The sequence below is a fragment of the Staurois parvus genome, unplaced genomic scaffold, assembly GCF_062004578.1.
Source record: "Staurois parvus isolate SC_StPar_1 unplaced genomic scaffold, SC_StPar_1.0 ptg000090l, whole genome shotgun sequence".
Classification (NCBI taxonomy): domain Eukaryota; kingdom Metazoa; phylum Chordata; class Amphibia; order Anura; family Ranidae; genus Staurois; species Staurois parvus.
Window position 1 is genome coordinate 1,035,347 of NW_028317886.1, and position 26,672 is coordinate 1,062,018.

Below are 26,672 nucleotides of genomic sequence, written 5' to 3' on the forward strand. Positions count from 1 at the left end.
GTTTCTGCACTTTACTGTTCTTGAAAGATGGCAGTGACACATCACATTGCATAGACATACTATCTCATGTCATGCTTTGCCAATCACATATAGTGGACAGTGTGCAGCAGTCAAATGTGAAAGCCGCACATTGTACCACTGTCAAACCATCTTCCGTCAATGTCCCTGCCCTCTCCTTGGGAGCACCACTGGGTTGGAATGCAACTCCACAATGGCCTTCTCTCACTTCCCAGGGTCATTAGTACTCACTCAGAGGGCTCTGACTTGCCCATTAGGCTCTATGTATCCAATTAACAACTCCCTTTGTGTCTTTCCAGAGACAGTACTACTAAAGATGTGCCTCCAGTGTATGTACACGTCACCTGTGTGTCACTAGAAGTTCCCAGAATATTAGTATCCATGGCAGAGAATACTTGGCCTGGCCTAAAAGGTCTTTTGAATCCTGCTCCCAGTCCAGATAGATGGTGACCATGCTCTCTGTCCACTTAGACAATGTTTAGTGAGACAGAACGGCTACAGTTGGCTCTTATGGATATTGGATTATTTCACCTGGTGCCTTCTGCCCTATGCAGGGCCTTGGCTTATGCTGATATAGGTGTGGCGTGTTTGGCTCCCATGACCCCATTGCCTAGGCTCCCCCCAACCTGGCATATACAGTATGTGGGCACTAACTCCACCCATTATATCACTACAGGAAGGCTTTGTTTAAAAGGGGACCTAATACCCACTTCCATTGTTCCCTATTACACACTATTTTGGGACAGAGCCACCTAGTCACAGATGAGCACCTGCTCATACTAATACACCTAAATGTAGCCTTACATTTCTATTTTAAAGTGAATTGGTTTTACAAGGTGATGGTTCACAAACATACCAGACACATATCAGACAAGCAAACTCATGCAGCGTCAGTGCTCCATGGAGGTGAGACCACACTTCTATCAGACTCCCAAACAATCAAGGAATCAGTATGTAGAAGAGGAAGCAGCCAGTACATGGTAAAAGCTGCAATTGTGACCAACAGGAAGTAGAGGAATGCCCTAGCCAAATCACTGAAACCACTGACATCAAAAGGAAATGTGAGTGAAATAAAACCAGAGAACACTGACCTAAAGCAAAATCAAACAGCAAAAGAAAAAAGGCAACCCAAAATCGGTGGAGATAAAACCACCAACGATGGGGAGTAAACAAAATATAATAAGACTTAAGAAACATACATACGTAGCAGAGCCATGTTGCAATATACAGTAAATAACAGACTCAAGGTCAATGAAATTGCTAAGGAATGCCAGCACTGCTCATTTAATGTACACATAAACTGAAACCTGCAAGTATTCATAGAACCCAGCTAAAGTTAGTGAATTCTGTTTGTAAGTAGTGAGTCCACCAACTATACTTTTGGAGTTGCAGGCAGTGGCAGTCATTCCTCTGAGGCAATAGGGGGACATGATCAGTCACAATACATTTGATAGTGGGCAATGGGTATTTCAGTTTAGCAAAATGACAAGCCTCCGGTTGGCTGGAGGTCCCTCCTAAAAGCTCTTGTCTAATTGCTAAATTATGATTATTAAATCAGTTCTTGAATCGTGTGATGGTTTTACCAATATGGTAGAGGCTGCAAATACACCAAAGCATGTCATGAGGTACATATTAAGCGATGCTGAAATTGCAATGCATTTTCCAGAATGGGGGTGTAAGAACATTTGACCAGTTGTCATGTGATGAGAGGTGCTTCAATCAGGGCATTGAAAACATCCATTATGACCAGATGATACCGTGACCGCAGAGAAGGGACAGGAGCAAGATTGGTCCAGAATAGACATGTGCAGAACAAAAAAATTTGTTTCAGTTTGTTAAGTTACTATTCAAATGGAAAATATAGAATCCATTCAAATTCATTGTAAGGAATAGCTGGTTGTTAAGCAGTAGGGAACCTTCCGGCCACTGCATACTCTCTGCTGCAACGTCTTTAATATTATACATCATTTATATAGCGCCAACAGTTTACGCAGTGCTTTACAACATAAGGGCAGACAGTGCAAATTACAATACAATTTAATACAGGAGGAATCAGAGGGCCCTGCTCATTAGAGCTTACAATCAAAGAGGGAGGGTCAAAATATACAAAGGTAATAACTGTGGGGGATGGGCTGATGGAGAAAATACATGTACAGTTGTTAGGTGGAGGCAGGAGAGGCCTGTCTGAAGAGATGAATTTTTGGTGATCATCTAAAAGTGGACAGAGTAGGAGATAGTCGGACAGATTAGGATAAGGAGTATCAGAGAGGCTCTGGAGAAGTCCTGGAGGTGAGCATGGGAGGAGGTGACAAAAGAATAGAGAACAGAAGAACTTGGGAGGAATGAAAAGAACGATTTGGTTGGTATTTTGAGACAAGGTTAGTGATGTAGATGGGGGCTGAGTTGTGGATGGCTTTGTAAGTTGTTAGTATCTTGAATTTAATTAGTTGGGTGAATGGAAGCCAGTGGATGGCTTGATAGAGAGGTAGCTGACACTGAGCAGTTGATGAGGTGGATGAGTCTGGCGGCAGCATTCATGATGGACTAAAGAGGAGATAGTAAAGGTGAGGACGGAGTTGCAATAATCTAGATGGCAGATGACCAGGGAGTGACTTAAAAGCTTTGTGGTGTCATTGGTTAGGAAGGGGTGTATCTTGGAGATGTTGCGGAGGTTAAAGCGGCAAGCTTTAGACAGAGATTGAATATGGGGCCGAAAGGATAGTTCAGAGTCCAGGATTTCACCTAGAACCATGGCATGCGGGGATGGGTTGATAGCTGAGCCACTGATTTTGACAGAGAAGTCAGGGAAAGGAGCACGTGAAGGAGGAAATATTACAAGTTTGGTTTTGGATAGATTGGTTTTCAGGAAGTAGTGTGATATCCAGGCTGATATGTCTGTTAGTAGATTAGTGGTGCGTGAGGAGAACGATGGAGTTAGCTGAGGGGTAGAGAGATAGATTTGGGTGTCATCAGCACAGAAATGGTATTGAAAGCCATGGGAGGCAATCAACTGACCCAGGGAGGAAGTGTAGATTGAGAATAGGAGAGGCCCAAGAACAGAACCTGGGGGAACCCCAATGAAGAAAGGAAGAGGAGAAGAGGAAGTAGAATTGTAAGTGACACTGGGATAGGTAGGATGAGAACCAGCAAAGAGTACAATCAGGAAGACCAAAGGAGTAGAGTTTTTTGAGGGGGAGGAAGTGGTCCACAGTGTCAAATGTAGCAGAGAGGTCCAGGAGTAGGAGTACAAACTAGTTTACATTGGTATTAGCCATTAGTAGATTGTTTGTGAGTTGAAGGAGAGCAGTTTCTGTGGAGTGTTGAGGGTGAAATCCGGACTGAAGGGGATCAAGAAAGTTGCTCTCAGTGAGATGGTTGCTCAGTTGGAGATCAGGCGCTCAAGGAATTTGGAGGGAAAGGGGAGTAAGGAGATGGGGCATAGATTGCTAAGATTGGTGGGGATCTAGGGAGGGCTTTTTAAGTATGGGGGGGACTTGAACATGTTTTAGAGAGGTGGGGAAGATTCAGGAAGAGAGGGAGAGATTGAGGATGTGAGTGAGCGAGCCATGTTGAGGGCATGTGGCCTGGTTTCTTGATGTGCATGTTTGGATAAGGGTCTGATATGGATCTTGGAGGGGACCCCATGCTGTTTTTATGAAAAAAAAAAATTGGCGTGGGGTTCCCCTTAAAATAGATACTAGACCCAAAGGGGTTTATTTACTAAAGCTGGAGAGTCCAAAATCAGACTCCCTTCTGCATAGAAACCAATCAGCTTCCAGGTTTCATTGCCAAAGCTTCATTGAACAAGCTGAGGTTAGAAGCTGATTGGTTTCTATGCAGAAGGGAGTCTGATTTTGGACTCTCCAGCTTTAGTAAATAAACCTCAAAGGGTCTGGTATGGATTTCAGAGAGATCCCCACACTGTTTTTTTTAAAAAAACATTTTAATGTTGGCAATTTTTTTTATATTCTGCTGTCAGTGGGTAATCCCGCTGACAGCAGATGAGTCATGGTTGTGTCCTGCTCCTTAACAACCAGTTATTATCAATTGAATTCAAATAATTTGTTTCATACGGATCCAAATGAAAAAAATGAATTTAGTTAATTTTTCATTCAGATTTGTTGAAATATGTTACTGTTGTATTCGGAAATACATCCGAATTTACAAATAATGAAAAATTTGTCAGAATTTCAGTTCGGAATTAAACGAACCTAGCATGTCAAGTCCAAAACAAAACAATCCTAAGACTCATCCCCTGCAGTGACTCATAGCAGATATGAGAGAGTTAGACATAGGAAAGCTAGGGTCACTCAAGATAAAGGGCCACTGGGGAAAGATGGCTTCCTTCCCCATAGTACTGCCCTTTAGTAACGCGTAGAAAAAAATAATTTATTCTTATGTAGCACTCTACCTAAGAAGTAAGTAATGACAGAGTGATGGCTCATTGTCTCTGAGTGCAGAGGAAGTATATAGAATATCCCTGTTCAGAAAAGTGTGAGATCATTTTATTGCACAGAAGCTTGGAGGTGTGTGGGTCTGAGTGGTTACTGAGTACCTTTAGCATATGAGACTGATTTATAATAGGATTTCCCATTCTGTATTCAAGGTAGTGGAAAGAAAAATTCTGATTTAAAGGCTGATTATCAGTAATTTTCTGTTTGAAATGTCAGCACTTCAGAACATCTGCATCAGTGTGTTCCTTCTAAGAACTGGTGCTTTTTCCCCATAGTAATGTAGTGTATACTTGGATGTATTATTTATTGCCATATTTTACCCTAGTAATTAATACAGTATTATGTAAATATGACACATATCACCTATTTACCTATGGCCAATAGAAGCTGTTGGAAGTAGCCATCATAACATTCTTCAATAACTGCGGCTATGTCTTGTCCTGAGATATTTTGGAATTCCTGGAAAACTTAAAACAGATTACTATTATAACATAGAATATTTATTCACTTTATCTCAAGTACCCTATATTTCTCTAATGTGCTATTTTTCAAAGTTGTTGCATAACCATCATACTCTACATGCTGCATGGTCATTTTCTATTACTTATAATACTAAGTAATACTAACCCTTCCTGCAATGTAATAGAATGTCCTCCTGGCCAATTGTTCCTAAATTGAAAGTCCTGTCTTTGCAGCTGTGGCACGCTCCAGAGATCACTCTACTCTCTATGAGTGCACTGCACAGTGCTGCTGGGGTACTCAGTAACTTGACTGGTAACTGTTTTGAGTGGTTACCAACCATATGATCACCATGAATATCCACTCATGGAGATCACAGAGAACGGCTAAAGCAAGTTACTGTATTTAACAGCACAGTGTTCTGTTTGAGGAAGATTAATTCATCACTTCATGCTAGAAAGCTAAAATATACATGCTTGTTAATACCATACAGCACATAGGTGTCAAAACCAATGTATGTGCTGTTCCTGTATTCGAGGTGAATACAAAATTATTGCATATCACCTTTTGAGGTGTGCGTGTGTGTATATATATATCAATCAATTTTTTTAGTTTTTTTTTAAAAACAGGTACATTTTTTTTTCATGAAGTGGTGCATACCAAAACATTATTATTTGGTCTAGTTACAAGGAGTTTTAACTATTCTTAGACATAAAAAGGTTACAATGGGAAATGAACTACGCTTTTGCAATACATTCAGAGAATGTAATTATCTAGGTTTTACATTGTGCTTGTCACTGGCATACTCTCTATAGCACTATTTTGTACGTTTAAACATTAAAGTATTGTAAATATAATAAGTACCCATCCATAATTGTTGGTAACTTTTGTTACATAGAATCATTTGCATCATATTCTTGTGCTCGCCTGTTCTCCTTTGGCAGGCCTCCCATAGAACCTAGAATATAGCAGAATACAATTTTTTTTGCAGTTACTTTAATTTGTAGAATATTATGCCAGCAGCATTAGGTATATCATTCTTTCTAATAAGTAAGCTTGTGCGGGTTGCTTAGCCTCAATTAATCTGATTATTAGGGCAACTCAAAATGAGTTGCATGCTATACACATCATTCAATAAAATCCTAAGTACTGTCACTACATTAGTGACTACATCAGGCAGTGTCATTACATTAGTTTTGTTTAAATATAATTGTACCCAGAATGAATCCTAAATTGTTTGTTTATTGTGATCTTAGTTGGTAGTCCTCCTCCATTCAAACTTCTGTTTGCCAGATGATGAGGAGGCAATAAAACAACTCCTCACCACCTGTTTTAGTCCCTTAAATGCCACACTATCATGCTGGAACCATATGCAACACAACACAGTTGTGGGGTGATTGCAGCTAATCCCCATGTACTTGTATGTGACATGTTTAGCAATTCTACTACATGCCAAACAGGACACCCCTGCACTCTGCCTTTGTAGCTTTGGGGGGGTCCTTAAAAATGTGGCTAAAACATGCGATTAATGATCCCCCAACTACAAGTCTAAACGAGCTTGTAGGCTTCATTCACACCTAAGCGATTTTCTGCTTGAAGCTTGTAGCTCTAAAACACTCAACAAGCCAAATGCCATTAATTTCAATGGCCCATGTTCATATATGAGTATTCTCTTGCCTGGAGCAAAATGCTTGTTGCTCAAAAAAGTACATGAGCTTCTTTTTGGCAAATTACAGGTGTTTTTGGCCCTATAGACTTCAATAGAAATGCCTGAAAATGTGTGTCTTGGGCATTTTACAGGCGTTTTGTTGCATGTTTTTTGCTCAAACAGCAGCTCTCCATCCCAAATTTAGTCCCCCTCTCCTCTCCCTAGAGCTTTCTATTGGCTAAACAAAAATGCTTGTAAAATGCTTGTAATACACTTCTAAAAATGCTCAAAAACTCTTAAATAAAAATGCCAGTAAATCTCTACGCTCAGGTGTAAATGCAGCCTTAGAGGTAACCATAGATTTGCTGTGTGTACATTTCTTTTATATTTCTACAGTGAATAAACTAGGGGAAAGTATTATCAACATCGTGTTTTTTACTGCTCCCTTGTGGATCTTCTGTAGGAAAATAAGCACCATGTGTGCCTAAGTTTCAAATCACGAAGTTTAGTTCACAGCAAAATCCTGGTTGTCAAAGTCTTGACAGTGGTGGGTGAAATCTTCTTGGAAGTTTCAACTGTTAATATGCTTTCACACTACTAGTGTGTTGCATTATAGTGGTTGTAAACCTCTGATATAAAGAGTGAACAAAGCACATCCTTCTATAGGGTGTACTTGCCTTTTTCCAAATCAGTGAGTGTGATTTGGATAAAGGCAACTGAATGTGTGTACTCAGTGTGACTGAGTGTGTGTGCTTTATCTGCATGAGTTATTTTTGCCAGCCAATGCCATCTCCAAGGGATGGAGGGGGATAGGGGATGGAAACTCCAGTACACAGCCTGTGATTGACAGCCAGAGCTGTGCATATTTTCCTATGAGTTTGTGTAGAGGGGATGTGCCTCTTCCCTTCACTCAAGTCTCAGATTACAGTCAACGTCCTGCTATGTGCTCTGCAGTGTGTAACATCAGATCCCTGCCATCCCCACTAAAACCCAGAGATGCTGTGTAAAATGTTTGCTTTAGTGGGCTGTAGAGAAGAGAGGGCTGCAGATAAACAGGTACAATTTATGCAGAAGAATTTGTTTAATCTCTGTGTATCACCTGAGGCTAGTAATTTACGTATATGTAAGGGTTCACAACCACTTCTACTCACTATAAAACATGTGTATTACTGTGTTAGCAATACTACATAGCACTGTGTGTACTGCAGTGTGGTGCATTATTATTATTATACAGGATTTACAGGTGAAACTCGAAAAATTAGAATATTGTGCACAAGTTCATTTATTTCAGTAATGCAACTTAAAAGGTGAAACTAATATATGAGATAGACTCATTACATGCAAAGCAAGATAGTTCAAGCCGTGATTTGTCATAATTGTGATGATTATGGCTTACAGCTCATGAAAACCACAAATCCACAATCTCAGAAAATTAGAATATTACATGCAATCAATAAAACAAGGATTGTACATATAACAATATCAGACCTCTGAAAAGTATAAGCATGCATATGTACTCAGTACTTGGTTTGGGCCCCTTTTGCAGCAATTACTGCCTCAATGCGGCGTGGCATGGAAGCTATCAGCCTGTGGTACTGCTGAGGTGTTATGGAAGACCAGGATGCTTCAATAGCAGCCTTCAGCTCTTCTGCATTGTTCGGTCTCATGTCTCTCATCTTTCTCTTGGCAATGCCACATAGATTTTCTATGGGGTTCACATCAGGCGAGTTTGCTGGCCAATCAAGCACAGTAATCCCACGGTCATTGAACCAGGTTTTGGTGCTTTTGGCAGTGTGGGCAGGTGCCAAGTCCTGCTGGAAAATGAAGTCAGCATCCCCATAAAGCTCGTCTGCGGAAGGAAGCATGAAGTGCTCTAAAATCTCCTAGTAGACGGCTGCGTTGACCCTGGACTTAATGAAGCACAGTGGACCAACACCAGTAGATGACATGGCTCCCCAAATCAACACAGACTGTGGAAACTTCACACTGGACTTCAAGCATCTTGCAGTGCAGGGGCGGACTGACAACTCATGGGGCCCCCGGGCAATAGGGGATCATGGGGCCCCTGTGTCCTTGCCCAAACTCAAAAAAGCCTATGAAAAAGGTACCAGGGTTATCTCATGGGACCCCCTACTGACTTCGGACCCTCGGGCAGTGCCCGAGTTTTCAAATGGTCAGTCCGCCCCTGTTGCAGTGTGAGCCTCTGCCTTCTTCCTCCATAATCTGGGTCCTTGGTTTCCAAATGAGATGCAAAAGTTGCTCTCATCAGAAAAGAGGACTTTGGACCACTGAGCAACAGACCAGGTCTGTTTTTCTTTAGCCCAGGTAAGACGCTTCTGACATTGTTTGTTGTTCAGGAGCGGCTTGACAAGAGGAATACGACATTTGAAGCCCATGTCCAGGATCCGTCTGTGTGCGGTGGCTCTTGATGCACTGACTCCAGCCTCAGTCCACTCCTTGTGAAAGTCCCCAACAGTTTTGAATGGGCTTTTCCTGACAATCCTCTCCAGGCTGCGGTCATCCCTGCTGCTTGTGCACCTTTTTCTTCCATACTTTTCCCCTCCACATAACTTTGTATTAATGTGCTTTGATACAGCACTTTGGGAACATCCAACTTCTTTTGCAATTACCTTTTGAGGCTTTCCCTCCTTATGGAGGGTGTCAATGATGGTTTTCTGCACAACTGTCAGGTCAGCAGTCTTTCCCATGATTGTGATTCCTACTGAACCAGACTGAGAGACCATTTAAAGGCTCGGGAACCCTTTGCAGGTGTTATGGCTTAATTAGCTGCTTAGAGTGGGACACTTTGAGCCTAGAATATTGCATCTTTTCACAATATTCTAATTTTCTGAGATTGTGGATTTGGGGTTTTCATGAGCTGTAAGCCATAATCATCACAATTATGACATATCACGGCTTGAACTATCTTGCTTTGCATGTAATGAGTCTATCTCATATATTAGTTTCACCTTTTAAGTTGCATTATTGAAATAAATGAACTTTTGCACAATGTCACCTGTATATAGCTCCAACAGTTTGTGCAGTGTTTTACAAAATAAACAGGGAAAAAACACAGTGCAAGAGTGCTAAGGGGTCCCAGCTCACAAGAGCTTATTGAAATTAAATTTTAACCGCTTTAATTCTTGGCACTTTCACCCCCTTCGTGCCCAGGTCAATTTTCATCTTTCAGCACTGTGGCTCTTTGAATAACAATTGTGAGGTCATGCAACACTGTACCCAAATTAAATTTTGATCATTTTTTATTACACAAATAGAGCTTTCTGTTAGTGGTATTTAATCGCCACTAGGTTATTTTTATTTTTTGCTAAATAAAAAAAGACCAAACATTTTGAAAAAAGTGCACTTTTCTTCTTCTCTGTTATAAAATTTTGCAAATAAATAACTGTTCACCTTAAATGTATGCCAAAATGTATTTTGCTACATTTCTTTGGTGAAAAAAACCCCAAAGCAGTTTCTTATTTAGTCTGTAGGAAAGTTATAGAGTCCACAAACTATGGAATATCTGAAAATTGATCAAGCCTGCTGTACTGATGGCCTATTTCACTTCTTGAGGCCCACAATTTCAGGACAGTTCAAATATTTTCCAAATGACCCCTTTTTGGAAAGTAGACAGCCTAAGGTATTTAATAAGAGGAATGGCAGGTTTTTTTGAAGTTGTAATTTTTTGTCATACTTTTTTGGAAAATGGAGTAATAAAAAAAATTATATATTTTTTTTATATACTATCACCAGTGCAATACAGTGTCATCATGTAACTGGTGTGGTGGTGTACAGTGACAATGACTGGTGACAGTACAAAAAAAAATATTGAATGAAATATTGAATTAATTAAAACTAATTTTTTTAACATATTTTTTTAAATTTTTTTATTACTTTTTTTTTAACAAACTGTGACTAGAGCAATACAATGCAACCATAGTAACATCCCTATACTCTTGTAACCATTCAGATGTCCATACACATGTGTATTACAAACATGATGGTAATATATAGAGGTGTCCCTAGGGTTGATGTCACCCGGTGCGGTAACACTTGGTGACACCCCCCTCCGACGATCCTCGCAGAATGGATTGGATCTGCGGATTGAGCATAATGGATCGGACTCCGATGCCGCAGAATCGTCGACATGCAACCTATACGGGGTGACACCGGACCCGCTCCAAGAAAAGGTAAGTTGTAAAGAAAGCCCACGATCCCTGCAGGATGGATTGGATCCATCCTGTGGGGATCATCGGCTTGCTTTACAACTTAACTTTTTGTGGAGTGGGTCTGGTGTCACCCCATGCTGTCAGTGTCACCCGGTGCGGACTGCACCCCCCACACCTGCCTCGAGACACCACTGGTAATATACAGGAAAATTCACATCAGTGGGCACACACATGTGCTGGTGTGAGTTGTGCACAAGTGCTTCAGTGCATTGTTACAATTCACTGCAGGTCTTCATTTTTTCCTAATTAAAATTACATTTATTCAACTCTATGTGCAGCAGCACATTGCGATGCATTACCACACACAGTAACACACTGCAATAAAATGTATGCCTGCATCATTTTACAATGGCCTACACCAATGCAGCGGGCACATGGCACTGTAGATCGGGCATTATTACAACACATAAGTGTGAACCCCCTCGGTTTTTAGAGTAAGTAGCTTATTGACAGTTTTGGATTTTCACCATTTCACAAAAAGGCACAATTTAAAATTTACAAATGCTTGTTATTTATTAACTTGATACAGGTTTATCTTTCAATAGGAATTTAGTAGGAATTTATGGTTGGTATGGTAAATTATATTGTGTTTGTGAGCATAATAATGATTTCAATGTATTTTTATCATTAATAGAAAATTTATGGTTTTGGGCTGCTTTACAAACTCTTAAAGCTGTTAGTAAAAAAATGGTGAAAAAGTGAAAAATTGCAAAAATGATCTAACCACCTGGATTTAAAATTGGAACACAGGATTTGGCATCAAAAGGGCTAAACTCTTGGTGCCATGTTGCAGGTGTGGTTATTGGTTGCAACCTTTAATTTTGCACTGTGTTGGATCATTTCCTAATACATTTGTAAAACTAATAGTAGTGATTACACGATGAGTGTAATGGGAGTTCGAGGTTGTGTGCAACCTGGGTTATCCAATTTGTTACAACCTGGGTTATGCAATATGTTACAATACTAAAAGTGCTGTTTTTCAAGAAATTATTTTCCTGCCATTGACTTGCACTTACAGCCCTTTTCTTCACATTAATGCACTAGCACCTTTAAATGCTTCTTGAAGACTCCAGTAGAAGGATTTTCTTGGCTGTATTCCCTACCACTGCTCACCTGAATGGGATTCTCCATAATACACAAACTGAAATTCCAGTAAGACCCCTTTAACACTGATAGTCCGATCGGGTCTGCCAGTCAGTTTTTCAGGCGGACTCGATCAGACTATCCATAGACCTCTATGGACTGGTGGGTGTCAGTGGATAAATGTCCGTTGACTCCCGCCGGCATCCGAACTGAATCTGTGCACCCAAAACAGATGGAAGGGGATCTATCCCCCATCCGTCTGTGGGATCGGATGACAGTCAGGTGGAAACGGACCATAGAAGTCAGTGGGCTGTGTCTGTTTCTGCTCTGCAGCAGCGGAGCAGACACAGACTTGTCATCCGCCTGCTCAGCGGGGATCAGCAGAGAGAGCCCTTAGTCACTTTTCTTCCCTCTACTTTTTAAAATCCTGTGCTCTGTAGACAAGCTTTGTAACAGATAATTTCTTAATGTACCATTGCATCTTGAGCCGCTAAGGCAGGATCTGCATAGCCTTCCTCTCTTACAGCCTGTAATAAAAATAAAAGCATTAGTCAATCATATTCATTATCCCATGATTAATCTAAATACTGGTAGCATTGTATTACTCATCAAACAAGCAATCTGACTTCCAATAATAGTGGGAAATAAAAAAAAGTCAAAATATTAGAGATGCAAACTATAATTTTTACATTTTCATATATATCATTCAACATGCCAGAAGCAAACACAAATATTTTGATGTGCCCTGCTGGCCATGTGTGTGTGGACTAAGGGAAGTTAGCAGGGGGCTTCCAAAAATGCCAGCGCATATTTGCTTTCTATATGTTTTAAGAAGCTTCTAGCTCAGTAAACCTGAGCTGGTTTATTATGTATGATATCTTAGCAAATATATTTTAAAGTAGTTGAAAGCTGAATAAGTTTTATTGTTAAAATAATCATCATACAGTATATGGGAGAAACACATACATGATTTCTTTCTGAGTGATTTTAAAGGAGATATTTGGAATTGTTAAAAAAACAAACTCACTTACTGACCTTCATGTTGCACCATTGGCCTGATGCTGCAGCTGTCCTCTGCTGGCTCTAAGCCTGAGAACTGAGCAATCACCTGACAACTGATTGCTCAGTTCTCGGTCAGCTTTGAGCACCGGACTGGAGAACAGGCAGGCACAGCTGGCTTCGGCTCTCAGTCGAGCTCTGAAAGCCAGAGCCAGCTATCAATCAGCCTTATGGGTGGATGCCAACAATATGGTTGGTCTTCTTCCAGAGCCTGGAGCGGCTCTGTCACATCAGCTGACAGCGGGCTTTAGCTTGCTGTCAGTTGTTTCTAGGTTACTGGAGAGCACAAGTAAATATATGACAAAACATCTTTGGCCATACTTCTCTTTTATTGGGTTGGGAAATTTTCAAATAGCATTTTCTGAGTGTTTACTTTCCCCACTCCCACTGTGCTGATCTAACCCACAATCCCCCTCCTATATTGGTGTTATGTCAGTATTTGTACCTGAGGCTAACTTGTCCTCTTTTTTCCAAAGTCTGTGTATGCACAGTAGAACCACATAAATGGTTCAGTCTCATGGCCCGTAGAAGTTTATGGGGTACTGCTAATGCACAGACAGCTGGACCCAGACCCAGCATTTAGTGACAGTGCTGCTGATCTCCTCTAAACTGCAGTGATCCCCACACATACCATTGTTTAGCCTGTGGCACATGAAGTCTTTCATTGTTAATAAGTTATTGGTGGCTCTCTTCAGTAGATAATGTGACTGCAAATAAGTTAATAGTAATGGGAGACTTCCTGCGCTGGTAGCTGACTTCCAGTATTTGATGAGATTCAATTGCCTCCCTTATGTTAGCCAGTTAATTGACTGCAGTCATTGTTGGTGCTCTTGGGTCAAAAACCATGTGACCTGCCCATACCTGGATTAGTCAGGAAAGAGAAAGAGAAATGGTGGTAATTGGGTCAGGAACTGTAGGTGTATTTGTGGCTTGTTAATAATATGTAACACCACAATTGAAAGTAAAGCTTTGCTTTGCCCATGCAGGGCAAAGTAAAGGAATCACTCGGCTGCAACCCTCACCTTTCCTTGCTCCTCATCTCTACATATAGCTTTTAGGATCAGGGAAAGAAAACTGTATAACTGACTTAAGTCTGCCATACATGGATTGAAATTGAATTTTGATCCATGTATGGCCACCCTGGTTCTGTATGGGCACCTGACTTCTGTACAACCAGCCTTTCAGATATTTCCTGGTCAATCAGTGCCACCAGCTATAGTCCGCCATCAGAACACAATAGCAAAGCAGGAGGAATCCCCCATCCACATTGAATACTTTTTTTTCTCATTCAAACTGCTGGTTGAGTGAACAAAATTATGTATGGGCTACCATAAACTGACCAGCTGGGTAGAATTTCCAAAAAAACTTTGGAAAAGAATGTTCTAAGAAAGTTTGCTCTGCTAATCATTAGCAGATGTCAAGACAAGAAAATTTGAAGGAGCAGGATGGAAATTTTTTCTCAAATGCACAAATTTCTAACAGTGTATGTGGTTTTCGTTTGGTCCATACATTCCAAAATCAAATGTTAAAAGCAAACAAAATATTCAATGTGGGCACCCAGTTATAACAGCTTGTGGCTTCACAGCCAGGTGCCCACGGTATGACTTGCACTGCACTTTCTGAATGGTCCTGTAGTCTTCTGGGACTACGGGGAGGGGGGGGGGGCAAAATTCCGCTACCGATCGCCTAGGCAATGGCAGCGGAAGTAGCAGTGGGTACCTGTCAATAGGTACCCCCTTCAGCTCCCCAAAGGTGCCAATCCCTAATGGGTTGTGGGGGTCGAAGCCTTAAAGTGCAACTTCCCCTTTTGAGTGAAGCTCTGCTTTAACAGTGCTAAGATGTACTGGTTCTAATGGGTGGTACTGCCAAAGATAACTTTTTAATTCCTTCACTTCACTTGATTCTCCTGTGGAAGTTAAATGAGCTCATGGTTCTGAATCACAGCCTCTGTCAGTGAACAAGTGAAAGGTTTTTTTTTCTAATTTGAATCAGACAGCTCAGGTTGATTAAGAACATTGTGTTGTATATATAATCTGTTTGTGTCTCTTGGGATGACCTGTATTTTCTTATTTGGCTATGTTAATGCATTTTTGTTTGATCTATAAAGAATCATGTATTTCATAAATAATGTCAATCAAAATGTATACAATTCAAGATTGTCATGATTCTTAATGAAGAGTGAAGATAATAAGAGGATCAGAGTATTATTAGAGTAATGTAGCTTTGAACGTATCTTCTTCATATATCTTTATTATTTAAACCATCAAGAGCACAATACCTGGGCCAGATTTATTAAACAATCTCTAAAATGTCCTGAGGTTTCAGAGTAAAGGTCTTGGTCCAGACTGCATCCATATTCTAGAAGAGAAACAATTGTTTACCCATCTTCTAAACATCGCACATGCATTCTATCAAAGCATGCAAACTCTTTAATGAAACATTCAAAGCAATTACATTATCATCTCTATAACAACTAAAAATGGTCAACAGTTTTCTAAATAAATATTTGCTGAAAATCATTTTCATATCATAGCACATGAAATACATTATACTTACCGTAATTTTAGTATCCTCATTTGCTCCTTTCTCTTCTGAAACAGGTGCAGAATTACATAATCACAATAGTATGAAACATATAGTGGATGGATGTGACTACATTAAATAAAACCTGAAGGTTGCCATTCCTGACTACTTTATCATTTCAAAATGCTAACTCCAAGGCTGTCAAGCTGCCCCATTGGCCTCAATACTTTGAAAGACTTTCTTGAACAAACACATGCTGAATCCCCATCCATACTGATTTTCCCTGTGGTACAATGAATCCACCACACTGTTTTCCTTGTGTGTAGCTGGGTGCAGCTGGCTGTGTGATCCCCCCCCCCCCGCTCACACCCCTCTTCTGATAGCAGCAACAGTGAGCTGGTCAGTATACAGAGAGAGAGAAGAATGCAGCCATCTTCTCTCGCTTCTCTCACTGCAGCGGACAGGAGGATCTGTGTAAAATCATCCATTCACTCTTCCACCCCCCCCCCTCCCTCTGGGCACCAGTGAAGAGTGAATTGGGGCAGGGGAGAAAACTCATGGGAAGTATAGTTCTTAGAGGGGTACGGCACCATACTTGTTAATGGAGGCTAACAGGCTGTGCATTTCACCTGGAGGGGGAGAACATCACTGTTTTTCCAGGAAAATTGTTTCAGATTAGGGCCAGTTCAGAGTGGAGAGTGAAGAGTAGAAACATACTGTCAGGTTCTGTACCCCATAGCCAAAGGACCAGAGCTAAGTACAGGAACTGCTGCTGTGCCTGTCCATTCATTTTGGAGAGTGAGGACAGACCAGCATCCGAGTTTTTTAGAACTGCCTTCAGAGAGTGAGCCTGAGAGAGTGGTCATGTCTTTGTGATCAGAGCTGAGAGGCTGCGTTACTGGGACCTGATCTCTGGGACCTGTCGATTGTTAAGCCATTAGGAGCAGACTAGTCCTCTGCCAGGAGTGATGAGCTAAACTGCATGTTTTAACATCCACTACACACTAATACCATAAAATGCTCTTATCTAGCTGTCCAACTACATTCACCACCAACACTTTTAAAGGGACTGCTCACATGCACCACCTAAAGAAGGACCCCAAACGAAAGCTAGCCAATGTTGACTATTGGGCACCAGGTCCTTTCTTCCACCTTCAGGGGTACTCTTACACTAGAAACGCATATGCTGACCCGCTATTGGGGTTGTATGTATAAAGTACACTCCAGGACCAATTTATTCTTCTGAGTTAGTGCATATTGTTCTAGATATGCTAGTTGCAGTCGTTATAGTTCATTTTGACTTTGCTATAGTCTTTTGAGTGCCAGTTAGTGGGTCATTTAACATTTATTTTAGTGCCCTTAAATTACATGTTCATTGACTTATGCTTCGTTTGATTGCATTTACCAAAATATATTTAATTAATTTACCTTCAAGTTGCTAGTAGCACTATTCCTGTGTGTCAGGAGCGTGTAACACTCCTGTCTCATGACAGCTGCTGGTCTCATTGCACCATCCTGATTTTGGCTGAGCTGCATTTTTTGTCTGACTGTCCACCTGCAAAGTGATTGATGTAGCCAGCCTCTGCGGGGGAGACCAAACCTGTTTTAAGTCAGCCAATTCTCTAGTCTCCTGCTTGTGATAGTGTTTGTAACACACGCTTCAAGCTCCCTGTTTCCCTGCCTTGTTCCTATGCTTAGACCTTCATCTTAGCTCTGCCCTGCCAGCTTGTTTGGAGTCCCTTGTTGACAACCTTGGATCGAACTTTGACAATGCTCAGAACAATTTGATTGGACCCTGACTACTCATTAGTCGCTGCCTGCCCTGAACAGGGACTGACACTGGACCACTCTGTCTGTCTGCCAATCGCAAGTACCTAGTCACTGTGCTAAGTTCACAGCATGGTGGCCAGGCACTATAGCATTGTGTATAAAATCTGGAGGCAACCGAGTACCTCTAGGCCCACTTGTCTTATGGGAAAGGGGGCTGCTATAGGCAAAGAGCACAGATGGCAGCTATAATGCCTGACCACCAACGGTAGGTGTAGGTGTTACTTATTCTGCAAAGTCTTGTGTGGTCACTTAGCTCATGTGTGTCTTCACAGTGTATGCAAATAGGGGAACAAAGTATAAATGAGTAAATGTGATGAACAATCCATATGTAACATCAGCGTATAGAAGGAAGAACAGTCAATTTGGATAGCGTGTTGGCCTGTGTGCAGAGAGGTTCCACTCAGAACGGTAGTATGGTGTTGCCTAGTCATGCCCTTCTCAGCAGTGGGTCCCTATCTTAGGGCTGCTGTGTTAAGCTTTATGAAGACCACGGACCATGGAAAAAAGCAAAGCCTTGCACGTGAATAGCATTCCCTTCCATGTCTACAGGTTGGAACTAGTCAAGTATGCTGTGCTGGAGAACTGGAGCAGGATAGCTAGTGTTCTGTAATGTAAAACTTAAAACTTACTCTGTAGTCAGTGGTAAGAACAGACCCATGTCACTAGCTGGGGAGAAGACGCTGTCCTTCTGGTGTGAGGACTAACAGGATGGTCTGTTCAATGGCCATATAGGGCCTAGAATTTGGGTGGGGGGAGGGCATGATGTTTTTTTTTCATGCTAGCCCCCATAAAATCCATACTAGACCCAAAGGGGAGGGCATGCTGCTTTTTTTTTTTTTTACACTATTCTTGTTTGTTAACATTCACCTGTCAGTTTGGAATCCCCAAATGACTGCTAAATTTGTTGGGCTGGAATGAATCACAACCAGGAGGAAGCTGCTAAATGTTTTGTTTCACGCTGCAGCTGGAGATTTGTTTGGTTGAACACCCATTAGTTTTTACCATTTGCACAAGTTTCTCCATATGCTATACACAGTGCAGATGTCTCCCTCATATTATGTCCCCTTGCTGGTGAAATGTTTTTAGCCTATTGACTTTTTATGGTGGAATGTTCTTTAGCTATTTTTTATTTCAGGATCAAATGTTATGGAATGGTAGATTCACCCAAAGAAAGGCAATACGGAAACTATTACATACATACATATTACAAACATTTTGGGAGTTTTTTGTTAGCTTGCACAAATGTTGAGACATTTGCAAAAATGTTTTTATGAGCCTGACACTTTTTGCCTCCTATATGACTCCTTTCTACAGGCAACAAGCCACTCGAGCAGTCAGGTAGCCGTGGAAAGCAGGTAGGCAAACCACTCTGAGTGCAACCTCAAAGTTGATAGAATGCTTGGAGCTGCACATTGTTGGCTGATAAATATTCTGCTCAGAAACTCAGTAAGGGTTATTTACTAAAACGGCACGGTGCAAAATCAGCTCTGCATAGAAACCAATCAGATGTACTAGATTCTGAGTTCACCCGTCTTAGTAACCCCCCCCCCCCCGATGTGTTCTTTCCCACTTTCATTTAATGTTTCTGTTTTGTATTGAGCTGCATTAGGTTGTTATTGTTTTGTAGTATGCTGACATCTAGTGGCAATTTTGGGCCACTACAACTTGTTTACTATTGTGATTTTTTTATCTTCCTCTGTCATCCCTTTCTGTTTAGTGCTAGTTAGTTTAGTTCTAGCTAAACCCACCCCACATTTTCCATGTTCCCTCAGTCAGTGTTATTTATTCTCAGAGACGGGGCTTAGGAAAGTTACTGCCTTCTTACACTTCAAAGAACTGGAAAAAACATCATCTGTACTGCAGTAGCTAAACTAAAATTGCATTAGATTCAACTTTTGAGCTCTATTGAAGAGTTCAGCTGCCTGTGGATGTTGCCATGTCAGCAGGTAGGTGACCATACCGTCCAGACATATTGGGTTAAGGAAAGGTATGTCAAAGTATAAAGTGGAATTTGAAACACAACACCTTGAAAGCAATGCGCTTCTATGTGGAAACTTTGTCATGCTGATCAGCACTGACCAACATATCAGAGGGTTGCTGATCATTTTTTGTAATATAGGAAACAGCTGTTTTCCATTATACTGTGTATAATAATCATGTTGCATAAACTACATTGAAAGAATACTCACGCATTAAATAAGCTTCCTTCATCTGAAATATATCGGATGTTGTTCTTGTTGACAAAATGTCAATGAGGCAGTTTTCTTCTGTGCCAGCTCCCTGTAAACACAGGGGTAATATCAACGAAAAAAGTTACTAGTGTAAATTTTTTAGAAGACAAAGTGCAGTGCTATGTTTAAAACTTCTTAGTCTGCCTTATGTTATAAATTACTTAACCTTAAATGTAAATATTTAGGTGCATTTACCCACAGCAACCAATTAGTTTTACATTGCTTAATTCAGAATTATACAAGAGGCATTCTGATTGGTTGCTATTGCAAAATAAGAAAGATTATGGCTTATTGTGTGATAGTTTATATCACCTACTGTAGAACCTGTAAAGCACCTCACTTTTAGATGAGAAGTACAGCAAAAGCTCTTTTGGCTGTACTTCTGTGGATCACAGGAGTGCAGTTCATTCTTCACTCCTGTGACCCGTTTTCAGCTGACAATGGACTGAAGCCCCGCTGTCTGCTGATGTCACTAAGCCGGTCCATGCTGGGGAAAGATCCCGACTTTCAAGTCGGGATCCACCCCATACTCTGGAGCGACACCTGACTCAGCCTCTCAGTGAGGTGTTGAGAGCCTGAGCCAGCCGTTTCCGCCCCCTCCACAGCCCAGCATTCCAGTGAGAGCTGGGGGACAGAGCAGAGAGCGGTGATTGACAGTCACCGCTCTTTGCTCACAGCGGCGGTGAGAACTCAGCGATTAGCAGTCAAGTGGTTGAGCTACGTTCTCACCCTTAGAGCCGGCAGAGGAGAGATGCAGCATCGATCTACCTAGGTAAGTACATTTTGGACAAAAAAATAAAAACCCACACTTCTATTTTAAGATGCCCATACATGGCTCAGTTTTTTTTGTTCAGCCAGCCTTGTGAATGAAAAATCTGACCCAATTTCTGACCTACATATTCAAGGTGGATGGAGGAATCCTCCCTGCTGTATCTTTGTATACTGACAGTGGGTTCCCCCTCACACTGATATACTGAATACACTGATCAGCACTGCAGCTCATGGGCTGCATGTGCTGATCAAATGCATATTTTTCAGCAAGAAGTCAGTCGTTAAACCAGCTTCTGTAGATCAGATGGGGATACACTCAGGTCAAAATTTGACTGATCGAATTTCAGTCCATGCACGGTCAGCTTTAGGCCTAATTTACACATCACATATACATTGCGGTAGTGCGCATTTTTATCACATTTGTTTGGCGTGTTTTTCATGTAACAGCAAAAGCCAGCCCATTCACTTGAATGGAACATAAATCGGACTCCTGCACCCTGTGCATTACCAACTCCTAACCTCCACACTTTTTACATAACATTCCTGACACCGGCAATTATGTATGTTTTCCACCCCAGATCCTTCCACCATGTACGGTACCCACACCAGAGCCCTGAACTATGTATATTACCCAGCCTAGACCCCGGGACAATGTACTTTACCTACCCTCAGGCTGCTGCACTGTATACGTTACCAAAACCAGACCACTGTGTACATTATTCAGCCCAGGAATGTGCATTATGTATGTTTCAAACTTCTGATCCCTGTACCCTGTATGTAGAACCATATTTTAAACCTCTATCATTGTTTGCTTAATTTTGCCACACCCTCCCCTCCATTCCCATTCTCAGCAATTCTCATTTTCAAAAGTTCAGAGGTATGGAAGTATGACTGTATAAAATATCAATAAGTGTCTAAGATTTTTTTCTATTGTACTATTAAGCCTGCAGTTGGATCATTCTGTTTCACACAGGAAATTCCATGTGGGAAACTACACCTCATTTCCTCAATGAGCCAAGAGTGTCTTTGTCAAAAGAGTAAAAAAATCTTGTAAACCAAAAATGTTGACATATATATAAATTTATATATATACAGAGAGGGAGAGAGAGGGAGAGAGAGAGAGCATATATATATATCAACATTTTCAGTTTACAAGACGCACATAACAGTTTAAATGTAAACTACTCTTAAAGAGGTTCTAAAGGCAGAAGTTTTTTTCACCTTAATGCATTTTGTGCATTAGGGTAAAAAACCTTCTGGGTGCAGCTCCCCCCCCCCCCCAGGCCCCTTATACTTACCTGAGCCCCATCTCAATCTAGTGATGTGCATGAGAGCTGCGTCTCTCCTGGGTCTCTCTCTCCTCATTGGCTCACACAGCAGTAGTCTGTAGTACTGTCAATCACAGTAAGTGAAAGAGCAAGGGTGGGGCCGTGTGTGAATGGACAATGTGCCTTCACAGGAGCATGGCCTGAGAGCGAGCCTGCCTGAGTGCCTCCATAGCAAGAGGCTTGCTATGGAGGGCACTCAGCAGGGGGGAGAAGCCAGGACTGCCGACTGGGGACCCAAAAAGAAGACCAGAGCAGATAAGTATACCATGCTTATTTATTGGGTTTTTTTTATTTGTTAGAATCACTTTAAACAAGTCTGCTCAGTTACAACTCAATGATTTGGTGTAAAGGGGGAGATTTTCTAAAACTGGTGCCAGGGGCGGACTGACAACTCATGGGGCACCCGGGCAATAAGGGATCATGGGGCCCCTGTGTCTTTGCCCAAACTCAAAAAAGCCTATGAAAAAGGTACCCGGGGCATCTCATGGGGCCCCCTACTGATCCTGGGCCCTCGGGCAGTGCCCGAGTTTCCAAATGGTCAGTCTGCCCCTGACCGGTGCACACAGAATCTGTGTGCAACTGTGCATAGTAACCAATCACCTTCCAACTTCAGCTTGTTTAATTAAGCTTTGACAATAAAACCTAGAATCTGTTTGGTGACTATGCACAGTTGTACCAGATTCATTATGCTACAATTTTAGTAAATCTCCTACAATGTGCTAGAAGTGAACCACTGGTAAAACTTTTCTTAAAGCCATTGCATTTGATTGTGGAGCTCCAATGTCAGAGAATACACTCAGTGCCATTGTCCATGGCCAGGATTCTCTGCTTCTATAACCACCAGCTGACATTGAGGAGAGGATAGTGTCTCGAGGGGGCAATGTATCTGGAAGTCTAGGCGGCTTTAACAATGCAGATAGTATGGAAGCAATGCAAAGATTGTTATGAAAATAACTAATCCACCAAAGTTTAGGAAATGCCTCTGATGTATGTATATCAGAGGCGGACTGATCATTAGAGCACTCGGGCACTGCCTGAGGGCCCAGGGTCAGTTGGGGCCCCCATGAAATGCCCCTGGTACCTTTTATAGGCTTTTTTGGGTGTTCTTTAAGTGTGGTCAAGGACACAGGGGCCCCATGATTCCCTATTGCCCGGGGACCCCATGAGTTGTCAGTCCTCCCCTGGTGTATACTCAATTTGGTGGACAATATGTGTAATTGTGCCATTTTGTCCACCCTGTATCTTTACCTTGAGTCCTTATCTGGTGCCCTCTACATTTTTTTCTGCTAAGTCCTCTGAGTATCTTTTGACTAGAAAGCAGAGGGCAGTAGAAGATGATTGGAGGAAGGGGTGCTCTGTTTGATTGGATGGAGGAGATCTGGGCTCATTGTCACATGTTTACTAAGCTATTCTTAACGTCTGTGTTTGAAAAAAAAAACAGCTTGTTTTTACAGGGCTGTATACTGTAGCTAAATCTTGCATTACACACTCAGCTGAACAAGTCAGATGTGTGGCTGACACCAGGGGCGGACTGACAACTCATGGGGCCCCCGGGCAATAGGGGATCATGGGGCCCCTGTGTCCTTGCCCAAACTCAAAAAAGCCTATGAAAAAGGTACCAGGGGCATCTCATGGGGCCCCCTACTGACCCCGGGCCCTCGGGCAGCGCCGAGTTTCCAAATGGTCAGTCTGCCCCTGGCTGACACATTAAAATTCCAATTAACACCCCAGTCACATCAAAGCAGATTTTGAAATTGTGCGACTTACAGTGAAGTCGCACGATTTCAAAGTCGGGTGACTTGCCGATTTGAGGTGCAATTTGCAAGACATCTGACACAGATGTCTATGCAATTCGCACCAAAAGTATTGCATGCACTACTACGATATGACCGCTCTAATAGCGGACAATAGGATGCGACTTGGCATACGATTGCAAGTCACCTGGCATGCAAAATGCATGCCAAGTCACACCCGGTGTGACTGGGGGGTTAGGATCAAATCCAGCAGCAGAACTAAAGGAACAGATAGTGGATTGCAGGGATTTTAGATGACTCTCTGTAATTTGGGGAACCTGAAGATACATTCCCTATATAGACCAGAGGAAACTGCACATTGTGATGAACAGATTTTTGTTTAGATTTGCAATAATTATTATACAACACAGGTTTTAGCAAAGATGTAAAGCTTAGCAATAGGACAAAAAGATAGCATCATTTTTTGTGTATGTGCCTAGGTCACAGTGCAGAACTATTCTAGCTTTAGACATAGGTGTATTGGAGTTGCTTAGCATTTTTATTACCATTACCAGACATCTTTTTACAATTTAATAATTTAATTATATAAAGTCAAAGGTTACCTTCATAGCATGCCAAAGTTCATGAGCATCATAGGTTGGAGGAGAATACATCAGTCCTACCATGACCTCCTTAAAATGCCCATCAAGATTTTCTTTCAAGTCATTAACTATATCCTTAAAGAAATATACACAGGGTGTTATAGATAAGTCATCTTTATTTTTGCAAAATTTCACATCACTGGTTATATTCAAACATGCATTCTACATCAATGCTTGCACAGGTTTTGCAACATAGTTAAGGTCATTGCTTTTAATATAGTTGGTAATGTTAATGAGACACCAAAGCAAAAACTTCAGCGATTGGATGCCAACAGGATAGAAGGATACTGACTAGGGATGACCCAACGGTTTAGTCCAAGTCTAGATTCAGACCAAACTTTAGCTGTTTTGGCGTCCAGCCCCCTGCTTTTGCCTTGTGAAATGTTTGGGTGTCTTTACTGTGTATCTAGGTTCCAGTTTCAGATTTTTTGTGAATGAGTAGGGGTACCGTATACTCCTTATTCATTCATATGGGAGGAGGGGCAGTATTTGAGGGCCTCTTATTTTTAAGCCCCCTTCCCGCAGACCCCACAATCAGTGGACCAGGGTTGTGGGAAGAAGCCCTGGCTCTCATCAGATGGGGACAAGCTGCTTGCAAGGCAATGTTGAGGACATGTGGCCTGGTATGGTTCAGTAGGGGGAGCACATGCTTTTCTCCCCCTTTCCTGGTCAACTAGGCCGCATGCTTGGAATAAATGCCTGGTATAAATTTTGCATTGTTTTGACTGGTGCCCCCTTTTAAAATATGGGATGAATTGCATGGGGGACCTCATGCATTTTTTTGAATGGGGATACCCCCTTAAAATCCATACCAAACTCTTTGCATCTTTGGGGAAGGGGGGGGGGCACTACACAATCTGTTTGCCAGTCTTGCTGTAGGATGCTACAGTAAAAGTGGCATTTACAACAAAAAAAATATTGTTTAAACAAAAAAAATTTAAAAACACAAAGTCCTCAAAGACCATACCTGCTGTATATTTTGTAGTACCTTTGGAGGGGCCTGTGTGTCATTTTTTTTTAAAGAAGCCAAAAGGGTAATGTAATTTGCCATCAATAAGAAACCCTTAAAGTGTTACTAAACCCAGGATCCTGGATTCACTATATCTGGTCTCCCGTAGTACACAGAACATGGAAATGCAATTATGTTAGTAAATTTAAACAGCTAAATATCTTTTCTTATCAGCAGTATATAGCAGTGTTATGACTTCTATCAGTGTCCAGCTGAGCACTGGCTAAAGCTTGTAGGAGGAGTTTTCATTCTCCTCTGACTGTCCTATGAGGCTGCATAACCTCTGACCCTCTATCTGAACAGTGCTGATTGGCTGTGTGCTGATCACATGCACCCTCCCCCCCAAAAAAAAAAAATTCTCAATACACATTAAATTGAGCATATGCAGAGTGACTCCTAGAGCTCTGTACTGTCAGCAGATGGATTGGGGACAGTAGAAGGGGAGGATCAGAGAACACAAGATCAAACAGCCTTTTTACACAATGCAAAGAATTAACCCCCTAGGTTCAACAGTGAGTATAACAAGCATGCTTTACTGCATATACAGACTGAGTTTACTGTTTTGGGTTTAGTAACACTTTAAGCATTAAAAAAAAAAAATCACTGGTCCTGTCCATTTGCATTGGTACATGTTTCCCAGGGCAGTGCCCACCCTTACATCCTTTTTTTTTTAAACTCCCTGCCTGTGGCTCCCATTGATTTCAGTGTGGTTCGGGTTCAGCATCCAAACTTCTTTGAAGTTCAAAAGACTGTGCCCCAACCGAGCCCAGAGCAATTCTGCTTATTACTAATACTGAAAACAATGAAACCTGACAGATGACCTAATCCTTCCCTGCCGAGGAGGATTGGAAATCTTTGGACTGAGGAGCAGGCACAACCAAATGGTCATTTCATAGGAGGGAAAAATGGATGTTCCAGCATCAGCTTACGTTGCAACTCTCAAATACTCAGTTAGTTGGCATCCCAAACCACAAAAGTGGTTATTGCAAAAAGACTTCCTTTCACCAGGCACTTTGATGGCAAGTCTGAACATGGAGCAGATAATTACACAATGCCCAGCTTCTGTAAAAGTTCTTTCACACTCAGGGTAATGCTTGCCTTCTTATGAAAAGTGATCCATGGATGGCAGGTGCTCAGGAGACTGTGCTACTGTTTATTTTTATACTTTTTTGAACAGCAGAATAGCAATTTTTCATTGCAAAACTGTGCCACAACAGCAAGCCAAGCAGTTGGATCATGGTTGCAGTGCCGCCCCATTGATCTCAGTGGATAAGTTTGAAAGGTGGTGACACCTGTCAAATGCTGCAGCCCAATTTAAAATTGCCATGGTTGCGGCATGTGTACAGGCCATAATCAGCCTGTAATGTTAGAACATGGGGTAGTAAAAGAACTCGGGGTGGTAAAATTGTAGGTCAGCCATCTGTTTTTACTGCTCCCAGCTGGCAGTGAGAAAGAGCCCTTACTGACTCTCGGTTCCACTGTCATCAATGCCTAAATGACAAAACATCTCCATTGACAGCCACCAGCTCAACAACATATCTTATTAGTACTAGCTTAGGGGGGGCAAAGCCCCCAACTTAGTTCCTGTCCCCTCTACCCTACTTTACTAAAAAAAAATATTTTTTTTGTGATTCC

At 41.6% G+C, this 26,672-nt stretch overlaps 1 protein-coding gene across 2 annotated transcripts in view; it reads right to left on the bottom strand.

The window, feature by feature from the left end:
- ANXA10 (annexin A10) overlaps positions 1-26,672 on the bottom strand; it is a 100,816-nt gene that overhangs the window by 24,337 nt on the left and 49,807 nt on the right. For both annotated transcript variants that reach the window (XM_089670509.1, XM_089670510.1), the window contains 6 exons: positions 23,990-24,103; positions 19,493-19,583; positions 15,229-15,308; positions 12,365-12,418; positions 5,796-5,889; positions 4,844-4,939 (listed from right to left, as the gene is read on the bottom strand). In XM_089670509.1, coding sequence (XP_089526635.1) covers positions 4,844-4,939; positions 5,796-5,889; positions 12,365-12,418; positions 15,229-15,308; positions 19,493-19,583; positions 23,990-24,103 — 529 coding nt within the window. The remainder of the gene's footprint in view (positions 1-4,843; positions 4,940-5,795; positions 5,890-12,364; positions 12,419-15,228; positions 15,309-19,492; positions 19,584-23,989; positions 24,104-26,672) is intronic.